General features: G+C 39.0%; 2 protein-coding genes across 6 annotated transcripts in view; both read left to right on the top strand.

The window, feature by feature from the left end:
• On the top strand, nucleotides 1-6130 carry LOC121873443 (quinone oxidoreductase-like protein 2 homolog). Of its 5 annotated transcripts, none has more exons than XM_042377026.1 (9): nucleotides 1-54; nucleotides 1413-1616; nucleotides 1818-1879; nucleotides 2417-2582; nucleotides 3006-3197; nucleotides 4066-4164; nucleotides 4669-4751; nucleotides 5213-5359; nucleotides 5842-6130. In XM_042377026.1, the coding sequence occupies exons 2-9, from the start codon at nucleotides 1413-1415 to the stop codon at nucleotides 5990-5992; spliced, it is 1104 nt and encodes a 367-aa protein (XP_042232960.1). In that variant the 5' UTR covers nucleotides 1-54; the 3' UTR covers nucleotides 5993-6130. The 5 variants fall into 5 exon arrangements, with proteins under 5 accessions (XP_042232960.1, XP_042232959.1, XP_042232961.1 ...); XM_042377025.1 differs by having other exon boundaries at nucleotides 8-131; XM_042377027.1 differs by having other exon boundaries at nucleotides 8-208.
• A 2193-nt stretch (nucleotides 6131-8323) lies between these two features.
• The window catches only part of LOC121873440, a 43295-nt gene continuing 39409 nt past the window's right edge, over nucleotides 8324-12209 (top strand). Inside the window, exons 1-2 of the mRNA XM_042377019.1 lie at nucleotides 8324-8997; nucleotides 10626-10659. Coding sequence (XP_042232953.1) covers nucleotides 8947-8997; nucleotides 10626-10659 — 85 coding nt within the window. The 5' untranslated portion in view covers nucleotides 8324-8946. The remainder of the gene's footprint in view (nucleotides 8998-10625; nucleotides 10660-12209) is intronic.

Here is a 12209-nt window from a genome sequence, read left to right as displayed (position 1 = left end):
TTAAACGCTTAGCCTTACTGCCGCCTGGTAGGGAAGCTTCTGCAACAACCTCAAGTATATTTCTCTATTATATTCATTATTCTCAAATTTTATCTTTACATTCATGGAAACTTACTCAAAGCTAATTGAACGTGAGTTTGCTGAGCCATATCATGGACAAATACTTCATTAAAGTAAGGTGTGGAGCTCTGCCCTGACGACCTGTGAGGTAGTTGGTGTAGTGCATCACTGTCCTGTACTCTCTCTCTATATACTGATGGTCATATTTTGCATAAAACGCTAATTTGCCCAAGAAATGAAGGTCAGATTTTAATTAAAACCGAAAATGGGTAAAAAAAAACCTGTTCTCGTACCAAAACCTGAGGACAGCCAAAGGATGAATACTTAACACACAGTACAGTGTAGTCAGACTTCAAGTACTAATGTAGGTCGTTTGGTTTGGTCCAGGATAGTTAGGACCTAATTTAAACTAACATAACCGTGGTTCAAACGTCCGCTCACCAATTGTATAGTATGTATGTGCAAATTAGCGTTTTTGGCAAAATATGAACATTTTAATTTTTAACAGAAACTGCTAATTTACACAAAAATGGAGGTCAAATTTGAGTAAAACCCCAAAAAATAAAAAAACTATTCTCATACCAAAGAAACCAACCAACCAACCACCCTACCTAACCAAACCTACAAGGAGGAGACAACTGACTCTTAAGTGAGGAATATAACCTCGGGTAAACGTGGCAGGAACCTGCGGACAGTCAATAGACCAGTATTAATCCACTGTGTATACAATTCAGGTAATACTAGAGGACAGTAGCACACCTTAACCCCTTCGCTGCAAGTTTGCTGCTTTAAGTATTTTATGTGGGCAACGCTGAGGATTTTATCTTTTTCCAAAGTGGAAGCAAATTTGATTTTTTTAAAGCTCTGTCTCACATTTCTAACATAAAAACTTTTTGTGAAATGAATATTTTAAAACCTATCTCCATTAACCCTTTCACCGCGTGTCACGCACTTGCTATTTTATTCTGGCTACCGCCAGACGATTTTATTCAGCTTAGGGTAACCTCCCGCTGTGAAAGGTTTAAATAAATAAACATATGTATAATAAATTTTAGTCAACTTTACTTCTGTGTTTGCACACTCATACAATCTGTCTCATTTCAAAAAGCTGGTTTTCTGGCATCTTCGTGGCGTGGATTAATTTAGTCTTTTTCTCTTCTATTTTTAATTTATTTTTACTCCTACTTTTTTGCCCCCCAGGCCCTGTTGTGGGTCGATGACCTGTGCCGGGGTGGGCTATTCCCCGTAAAAAAAAAAAAAAATCATAGCTCAATACTGCACTAATACAGTACATTATATGACATCTCTATACTGTCAGGTGTATGAAGCTAAGTTAACACCTTCCTCGACAGATGGCGTCAACAGTGGTGCGACGTTTCTGCAGACTTGCTCCCAGACTCTTGACATCAGTTGTTTCTTCAGGCCAACAGCCACCTCGTAACCTTGGTATATCCACCATAAGGAATAACTCCACGTACAGAGCTGCTGTACTACAGGACTTTGGGCAAGACCTCGTTATTCAAGATTTTAAAAGGAAAAAAATTAAAAGTGGCCAAGTAAGTGAATTGTAGTTTATAAGCAAATGCCGAGCAAATGATCTAGAATCCATGAAACTCTTGACTAGACGTGAGCCAGATTTAGTATTTTTCCAACTTGCAGACAATAATACTGAAGGCTAGGAGTTGTGGTTCCTGCTAGACCGACCACAGGAACTAAATACCAAATGTAATGTATTTTTGTGTGTCTTCTGTGTACAGGTCAGAGTTGCAGTGTATAGTTGTGGAGTTAATGCTTCAGATCTGCTAATGATGGAGAATAAGTAAGTTCATCTTCTGTAGTTACTGTATGTTACAAACTTCTCTTTTGTGAGGCATTACAGCTGGTTTGTGGTACAGTACTGCATTAGATTGTCTTCCTTCTTTGACAGCCAATTGTAGCATGCTTTAGTGACAGTTGTTGCATATTTTGAGCTTTTTCCAAACACATCTGGATCAATCAGTTATTATAGAAAAGGGTTTTTAAATGGAATGGATGTTGCCATTGAATACAGAAAGACCAGTGACCAAACCTAACCCTTACTCCTCTACACTTAATACAGTCCCCCCCCCCCAGGGTCCATCCTCCTCACAATGGTCTGCCACACATTGTTCAGTTCAAATATCATCGGCAGTCTTTCTCCAATAGACAGTAGTGGCCAGGGCTAATTTTCTGGTTAGTTGGTCTTCTTTTATTGTAACTATCATCCTGAGAGAGTTTTTGAGTTCATCTTTAGTTGAGCCACCCAACACACCCAGCAGTTTGGCAGGAAAGGGTTGTAGTTGTGAAAAGATAACATTTATTAACTTTTTTCTCCCAGGTATGACCAGGTTTTCAAGCCCCCATTTGTCCCTGGCTTTGAAATTTGTGGTGAGGTAATGGAGTTGGGAGAAGATGTCAAGAGTGTGGCAGTCGGCAGTCGTGTCATTGGAATTAGCAAGGAAAATCTGGGCGGCTTTGCAGAGGAATGTGTTATATCAGAGCAGGTGAGAGGCTGTACCTTTATACAGTTTATTCCACACAGTGTATTATGAATTATATGTTGGTTTTTTTTTTGAAGTAATGTAGTGGAGACCTTAACACACAGCATTTGATATATACAGGACAGTACTATAATGTCTTTGACATGCTACTACCATGGCTATACCTGTGTCAACTAGTGAAGTGATGATGATATTGCAGGTCACGTCTTGTTTCTCTAGCCAGGGAAGTATCCAAATGGAGAGGTCAATTAAATTTCAAAATGAACACTGCGACTCCTGTTGTCTTATTAGGGTTGTCAAAATCCTTCAACCATTGTGTCATATTGTCTAACACAAAATCGTAAAGATAATTTTTGGAGCGTGAGGTACATGTTCAGTTATCCGTGACTGTAAACTAATACTTTACTGTATTTCATCATCATTTAGGACCTGTGGATGGTAGATCATGCAGTGGGGTTTGACAGTGGAGCTGCTCTGGTCGACACTTACGCCACCGCCCTGATTGGATTACACCGTCGGGCGGGAGTACACGAAGGCAGCACAGTATTGATCACGGCCGCTGCGGGAGGTCTGGGTCTGGCTGCTGTTGACTTGGCTTCCAGTGTTTATAAAGCTAAGGTATATTTATGACAATTTCTTCATCTTTTATATTACACTAGATATTTTATACAGTCAAAGGGGAATGTAATTAGATATGTGTTGCTATCCTAACACCTGTACCTAACCATTTGTGTGTGTGATTTCCTGTGCTGAATAAAATCATCTGTCATTAACCAAATAGAATAATAAAAGTGGCATCACAGCAGATAAAAAATAAAATTTATATTAAGTAATAATTGTACAATTAGTGAGTTCATGATAGGAATGTGAAGTCGAACAGAACTAATAGCTATGTTTACAAGATAGGTGGAGAGTCACAGGCTGTATGGATCTAAGAATACAAACCATTTGTTCAAGAAAAAGTCAATAATCAGTAGCATTAACCTTAACCCATTATTTTTCTCAATGTAATCTGTATGGGTGGGTAAAGTCAGTCTATATCCTTTTATGGCCAGCTATCCTTCCCTGCTTGATTTGAGTAGAAGTTCAAAACACTAAACCTTTGATCTAGACCTGAGCAACCTGGGAAACCTGACATTAATCCTGTACTGTATGTAGCGGTGCAGCAGTCATTCCAAAGTCTTCTGAAGGTTGTTTTAATGCATCTAGAACCTCCTTATAATTTTTTGAGGTCATATTCAATGAAAGAAGAACAAATAAGCCATCATGTTGGGCAGATGGGCTTCAACGCCAGTATCCTCAGAGTTCAGGTTTGAATTTTTCCATCGATGTCATCCACGTTTCACTGCCATACATCACACTTCTCCTGCCTTCACCTAGAGGAAAGGTTCTCTTGCCACCAGTAAAGACAACAGCTCACTAAACTGACTGCTTACATACTATTGTTTTGTCACCACTAAATATAAAGTTGTTTGTTGTGTTACAGGTTATTGGTGTGTGTGGCACGGAGGACAAAGCAGACCTTGTTAGACAGAAAGGTGCCTGGGCAGCCCTGAAATACAACAAGAAACACATTATAGCAAAGGTGTGGATAATCTCATGTTATGGTTCATATTATACTGTTCTTACCTGCATCATTTACTGTTGAGAAAGTTTGATTGTTGTTAAGATAAATAAAGGAATCATATATTAAAACTTGATGCCTGGCTGGGGTGACTCAAACACACCTAGAAAAATACTACTGGTTGAAATTTCAGTTGTAGTAAGACCCCTGACACTGCTGTCTGGAAATAACTATGGTTAGGTTATGTTATGTTAAGTGTAGTAGCACCTCTGATACAGTACTGCTGTCTGGAAATATCTGTGGTTAAGAAATTTGTTGACCTTTTCATCACAGCTCTATTGAGAAAGTTCCTATGAAACAAAAGTTACCAGATAAGTGACCACATCCTTTTGTTAATCACTTTAATTATGTGACTTTCATTTCATAGTGTCGAATAGCACCGTTAGGAATTTATGAACGTTGTATACTGTACTGTACAGTTATAAGTTTATGCAAATAACTCACTCTTTTCCTCTCTCTCTACAGGTAAATGAAGTGACTGGTGGTAAAGGCGTAGACATCATCTTTGATGCTGTGGGAGGAGATGTCTTCAATGATTGCTTATCTTGGTAGGTCATCGTTTTCTTAAATAGACAGGTGGTTTTTTTTTTATTGGCTAATTTGACATATCGACTCACTGGCTGTTTCGTCTGTATGTACCATATTTTTTTAGTATAATTCACCTATTAGTACCATGTTTTCAGTATATTTCACCTATTAGTACCATATTTTTATTTTATAAATAGGTACCCCGGTATATAATAATCGATCCTCGCCATTCATAATTCCTGGGTTTGCAGGTACTCTAAATGAATATACACCAACTCTCCATATGTGACCCCTGACCTCTGGTATATATGAGGGAGGGAGGGAGGGAGGGAGGGGTGTCTGCAGGGTAGGGGGGTGAGGGAGGTTCTCACTTATTTATTCATCATGTGTTTATAATGATGATGAAAAGGAACTGTAGATTTTTTGGTACTGTCCCAATATTTCAAGGCCTCTGTTATAAAATGGGATTTAATTTTTCCAGCGTGGCACATGAGGGAAGTGTGATAGTGGCTGGCTTTGCTAGTCGAGTCATCCCTCACATTGAAACCAGCCAGCTGTTGCCCAAGGCCGTCTCCCTTATAGGGCTCTCCCTCACACACTACCGAGATGCTGACAACAATGTGTACAGGTGAGTTTGTACCTTTGTTTATATTACCGGTCCTAAGACAATTTGGCACTGGTTCAGTATGTAAGTTTATTAAATATAACACAGTGTTCAGTAGACCAGTGATGAAGTGTCTGCCCACCACTTTTACCACACATACCTAACACATGACATGGCATAAGAGAGGTTTTTCAGGAACGTAAACCTCTTGTAATAATTATAACTTTAATATGTCGTTGTGGTGTAGGATTTTTATACTATATATTGTAATGTAATGCAGTACAATACTTTGGGTCAGTACAATCATGGGGAAGAGTGTTCAGTGTACAGTATTTTTCATTCTTGAGAGAAAAATTTGGTTGACATTAGTTGAAGTTTGTGACATCATGAACAGGATTCACACATTTAGCAAACTCTAATATAATGTCCACGTGACACCATTATGTCAGAATTGCATTTATATTTTAGCATAAAACTCAAAATTAGTTTCAATATTTCAATTTCAGACAAGCAGTGGAAGATATAATAGAGATGCATGAGATGGGTCTTATCAAGCCACATATTTCTGCCCTGTTCAAGCTGGAAGATACAAAATCAGCTTTTGCCTTCATGACTGAAAGAATGTCTACAGGAAAAGTGGTGCTCGAGATACGTTAAGGAAAAGGCTTTACAATTTATATAATCAATGTTGCTCTTATAGTATAATATACTGTACAGTTTAATGCTTTGTTATGACATCTCTGTTTAAAATTATTTTAATTTGTGTTGATCATAATAAAATGGTTTTGATTTATTGATCTGTTTTTCATTACTCTTGGACATAATGAGAGAAAATATTCACTCAATAAAAGTCAATATGTCCTGAACTTTCCTCACACAAGTTCGGAAAATGTCAATAAAATGTTGATGATGTCCTTATGACTCCGGCCTCCTTTCATAAGACAGATTTAGTAGAAATGCAACTCAAGTGACAAGGACTGATCTTATACCGGTAATTACTCTACCTCCCCAACTACAACTTTAATCTTGGAAGGGAGGGCAGTGTTTGGTCAGGTCAGGAGATTAACGTGGTCATTTTTCTGAGGTCAGACTAGCAGGTGTGGTATGTGAGTTCCTGACTCTAGGCTCAGCGGTTTGACAACATTGGTAAAGTAAATCAGATCATATAGTTACTTTAGTTTTGTACAAGACATCGTCGTGACACTGACTACTTCTGTTTTAGATTCAGTTATTTACTCCGTTGGAATACATAAGGTTAAAATGTAAGAAAAATTTGGTACTTTAAAAGATATTGATGTGATTTTTGCTGTGGTACCATGATTTCATATCAAGTCTTTTGTGTAACAGTTCTGTATTGTGATTTTTGATTAGTTGTTATTAAGATTTTATGGTGATTTTTTATGTACTGTACTGTACTGTACCGTGCTATCAGTGTCGTGGTACTGTACTGTACTGTACTACCAATGTCATGTACTGTACTGTAATTATAGATGATGACTATTAGCAACAGAGCTGGACATTGAACTAACCCTTTCCAGACAGTGTGGCTGGCAGAAACACCGTTCAAATGCCAAAGGTTCAAAAGAAGAACTGAGTTGATGGACCGATGATTTTTTGCTCAAACACACCGATCTGTTTCCTTCTATTAAACAAGCAGTGTTTAAGCCACCGCACCTTTCGTCTCCTAAAACTCATTTCCATTCCCCCTTTATCATTCCCCTGAACCTTCTAACCCCCCTGTCACTTGCCTTTATTCATGCATTCATTATTGCTCTGACATTACCCATGACAACATGCACAGTGGAGATATCATTCAGCACATTGAGAAGGGTAAAATCCTGGTTAAGATCAATGTTGGCAGGAGATCTGGGCCGTGCATGATGAGTGAGAATAAACAAGAACTCATTCAAAAAGTATTTGTTATATTCTGACAAAAGTTGAGATGCTTGCAGTGACTTTACTGGCCTTTAAAACCTCAGTTATGGACGAAAATAAAGATGCAGAGATTAACACACGACATTCAGACAAATTCATTCATATTGGGGCTGCCATCTTGGATATTAGTAGCTATTTGGGATATGCTGTATTGTTCTGGTAGTCCCGGGGGGTGAATTTCAGTCTGTATGTCATCAAAGCACATCATGATATTGAAGAATATTTAATATTACAGTAAACACATCACAACTCCTTAAATATTACTGTTAGCACATCACTAATTCCTTATTATTACAGTCAACATATCACAATGCCTTAAATATTACACTTAATATATCACTACTTCATTAATATTACAGCAGCACATCACAACTCCCTTTTATTACAGTTAGCACAGCACAAGTTCTTAAATATTAGTCAGCACATCACAACTTCATTAATATTACAGCAGCACTCCACAACTCTTTAAATATCAGTTCGCACATCACTACTTTAACATAATAGCAGCACATCACAACTCCTTATATATTACAGTTAGCACATCACAACTCCTTAAATATTTCAGTTAACACATCACAACTCCTTATATATTAGTTAGCACATCACAACTTAAATATTACAGTTAGCACATCCCAACTTCATTATATTGCAGTAGCACATCACAACTTCATTATATTGCAGTAGCACATCACAACTTCATTATATTGCAGAAGCACATCACAACTTCTTTAATATTACAACCGCACATCATAAGTTCCATTAATATTAAACTCAGCGCATCACAACTTCTTAAATATTAGTTAGCACATCACAATTTAAATATTAGTTAGCACATCACAATTTCTATAACATAGCAGCACATCACAACTCCCTTAACCCTTTAGAGGGCTAAGTATCCCTTTAAGTATTTTATTCTGTCTAACGCCAGACGATTTTATTCAGCAGAAGAGTTAATATCTAAGGGGTTAATATTAGTCAGCACATCCCCGATATATGCTAGAGACAGTCATGAGTCATTTAACTGAGAACGTCCGGAGTACCAGCTGACTGATGCCACACCTCCACCACATCCTGTACCCAGAGATTAGAACGTCTACAATTGCCTCTCTTATTTATAAACCACATCAGAGCACTTTGCTCAGTCGAGAGTTCATGTGTGGGACTGGGAGATGTCCGCCTCACTAGGGGTCACAACCTCGGGTTGAAGAAGCCACAAGTTCAGAAAATTGTCAGGAAAAACTGTTTTGGAGTGATAATTGTGAATTATTGGAATAACCTGCGAGAGAGTGTTGTGACGGCACCGAGTGATATCATTTACTAACACTGACTCAAGTACAGATACATTCTGAAGTCAGTACTTGCCTACAGTACTTGTGTATCAAACGTTACCGACCGCCCAAGCGTTATCAGGCCGGTCAGTGTGTCTAGGAGAGTAAAGGTAAAGCACAAGTTGCTATTTAAGAGTGTACAGTGTCGTGAACACCAACAGTATCGAGTGGGTCAGTTGCATGGACACTCAGACATACATAGTCTCTGTACATGTTTGATTGAATATTTTTTGGAATAATAAGATATTTAAATTATATTAGATCAGGATAAAGAACTTAGTGAAAGTGGTTAGTGGCGTATTATCAGATAGCAGGAATTCGGCTGGAGAATTAGTTGTGGAACTAAACATGAGTGACAACCTGACAGCAGTTCTGTATGATCTTCAAGACATGAGACTGGTGAGTAACAGCGTCATAACCAGGCGCAGTTTTTCCTTAATGTGTAACAACCAAGGATATTACCCTGTGTTCAGTGCCGGATTTAGACCAGTGGAGGCCCATGGGCAGCCTCTTTGTGGAGGCCCCCCTCATTATAACTACCCAAGAGGGTGGGGTGGCGAGTGTGTGGGGTACGAGATGTTTGGGTTCACACTCAGGATGGGGTGGAGAAAGGAAACTCACAATGTGCTCTCTGTATACATGTTGTATTGGATGTACAATGCAGCTTGGTGCTGGGAAGGCAGCATGGTTACAAGCGTGATGTAGAGAGAGCTGGTTGGTGAGGATGCTCAGAGGAGAACAGCTTGTGGGTCGCCGTGCTCGCCGGCGGGAGCGAGGACCGCCAGGCAGGCGGAGGAGGTGTTGCTGGCTGGTTGGTGTAGGTAGAAAAAAGAGAGGTCACCACGAGGTCAAGTCTTAAATAGCGGAGGTAGGTGTGGCTTAGTAGTTGACCTCCGTCATGTAAGGCGGCGCTGGTTGACCCAGACCACGAGGCATACACTGGGGAATTCGCGGGTCGGTTACTCAGCGACAAACAGTGTTTGTAGGGGAGGTATCCACTACAAGTGAAGCGAGCCTAAACATCTGGGAGTTCCGGGGGGCGCTGTAAGCCCCCCGGGAAAATTTTGAAATTTGAACACTTCTTTGGAGAATTTTGAAGCCATATGCAGTTATATTGAGGAAATTAGAACATGGAAAAATGTTTAATTAACTGTATATTTATTGATAGTCTACAAATTCCCATGAATTTTAAAGAATGAAAATAAAAATAATCCAAATGAGTAAACAAATAAATAAAATATTGTAAAATGTGGAGGCCCCTGGGCAGCTGCTCACTCCTGAGTCCGGCCCTGCCTGTGTTACTAGGTGTGTGAGAAATAAAAATAATCATGGAAGTGGGGAAATGGTAAACCTCTTTACTTCCTTTTTTACCTTAAATTACACACTGTACTGTATACGTTTACATACTAGCTGGGGTATCTGACGTTAGTTTTTTAATTGTACCAAATTTCACACTGTACCAAATTCCTGCGGAACTGACCGCCAGATTACACCTTCCATTACATAACCTTATCAAATTTCAACCCTGTATGTTACAAATTAAAAGGAGGTAATGCAAAATAAAATATACACACACAAAAAACCTTACTATTAGTTATTATAATAGACGTAAAGAGGTACAGCGGTCTCTGGTAACGCGTCTCTCCCCACAACATGTCATGGGTTGAGTCCTGGCACGAGACACACGGGGAGGGTGTTATCCAGATTCCAGTGTGACACCAAACATCACGAGTTTCCTCATGGTACTCTGGTTTACTCTTGTATTAACACAGGACATTGAAGTTCATAACAAAGTTACAAAAAAAGCTCATACATAGGTGGTGATATGGTTATCTTTAGGAGTACAGAGACTAACAACTTGGAAAAGTTTATAGACTTTAATTAAACCACCTCTTGCCTGCTTATAGTATAAGCTAGGCAAATGCAGGCGTTCTACACACAAAGAGTTACACATTTAAAAAATTTCCAAGTTGTTCTTCACGAAAGGTTTCCAGGCAATATATATTAAAAAAATTTCGTCCCCACAGGAACAGAGGCCGGTGCCCAAGCCAGGACCTGAAGGTAAGACGTCATTGGTTTTACGTTATTTATAAAATTACTGTAACTTGATTGAAAATGGTGGAATTAATTGTCTCATTATTTCAGAAATGTGGAAATAGGGTTAAAGAAAACGAGATGTAAATTTTAAGTTAGGCAACGTATTAAGAGTACAGTGTACTGCATGTGGTTTCGTTCAGTATTGTATTCTTGTAATCATTATGCATATAATAATCCAGTAATGGTAGATACTTTAGCACCATAGGGTAGAGGAGTGTAATGATAATAATGTGTAAGCATAACTATGTCATTGTTTATTTATCACGGTGCATTAGAGTTTTCTCAGAATATTTATTGTTGACGGATTGATGCAGCAACTAACCTTATTATGAGCTTAAAGATCTTAGTTGTTGAAGCACAGTAATAACATAATATCATCAACACAATGCATTGAGGCAATGTGGCAGGGTTGTGAGTGTGGGGATGTTTGTAATCTTGTAAAATGAATGGTTAGAAGGGCGATTTGAAAGTCTTCTGTGATCGAAGACATTCTACATTTTTGGCCATTTTCTCTAGGTAATAAAGCTAAGGCCCGACCATCCTCTTCAAGTATTTGTGACCTAATATGATGGCTTATATATACTATTAAAGGTTCTCTCCGGGGAAGTCCAAATCTAAAATTAGTTTGATCAGGGGGTGTCACTACTGCAGCACAAGCCAGCCAGCCAGCAGTGAACTTTAACACCAGGCTATAACCAATAATATAATATACTGAAGATTAATTTTGTCAGTTTATGAATCCATTTCATCAATTATGTCTGCTTAACTAACTTAATTTAAACCAACATAGACAGTAATATGCTGTTTTTAGGAAGTCATGTCATGGTACAGTTTTATTGTACTGTAACATTTTTATTTTTAAATGTTTCTAAATGTTTGTGTTTTTCCTATATACTTAAATCATACAGTAATGTTTAGGGAAGTTATGTTAGCCATTGTTTTGTCGTTTTATTTTTATTCTCTTCACCAAATGATCGACTAGTTAGCTGCTTGGGCGATCAGTCACATCTCTGTTATGCACTGTTGGCAAGTACTGGGCATGCACCGGCTCCTGAATGTACCTGAACCCGCTCCAGTGTTGGTCAAGTATCTTGAAAGAGCTCACATTCGGTGTCGTCACAACACTTTCTGGTAGATTGTTCCAAGAGTTCACAACTCTCACTCTGAAAAAATTTGCCCTCACAGTTTTCTGGACTTGCAGCTTCTTCAATCTTGAGCTGTGACCCCTTGTGGGGCGAGCATCCACCAGCTCCAAGGACACTCGTTTGAGTAGTCCCCCTTGAGATGCTTATACACCTCGATTAGGTCACCCCTTGCCCGTCTGTAGTATAAGCTAGGCAAGTTCAGGCGCTCCAATCTCTCAGGGTAGCTGAGGTGCCGAAGGGCAGGCACCAGTCTAGTGGCCCTCCTTTGAACATTTTCAACCAACTGACAGTCCCTAACATATCTCGGGGACCAGACGGGGTGACAGTACTCCAGATGGGGAAGCACTTCACTCTTGAAGATCGTTACGA

This window comes from Homarus americanus, unplaced genomic scaffold (assembly GCF_018991925.1).
Source record: "Homarus americanus isolate GMGI-L3 unplaced genomic scaffold, GMGI_Hamer_2.0 scaffold11151, whole genome shotgun sequence".
Lineage (NCBI taxonomy): Eukaryota > Metazoa > Arthropoda > Malacostraca > Decapoda > Nephropidae > Homarus > Homarus americanus.
The sequence above is the reverse complement of the archived record's forward strand: the minus strand, read 5'-3'. Positions and strand labels throughout refer to the sequence as shown.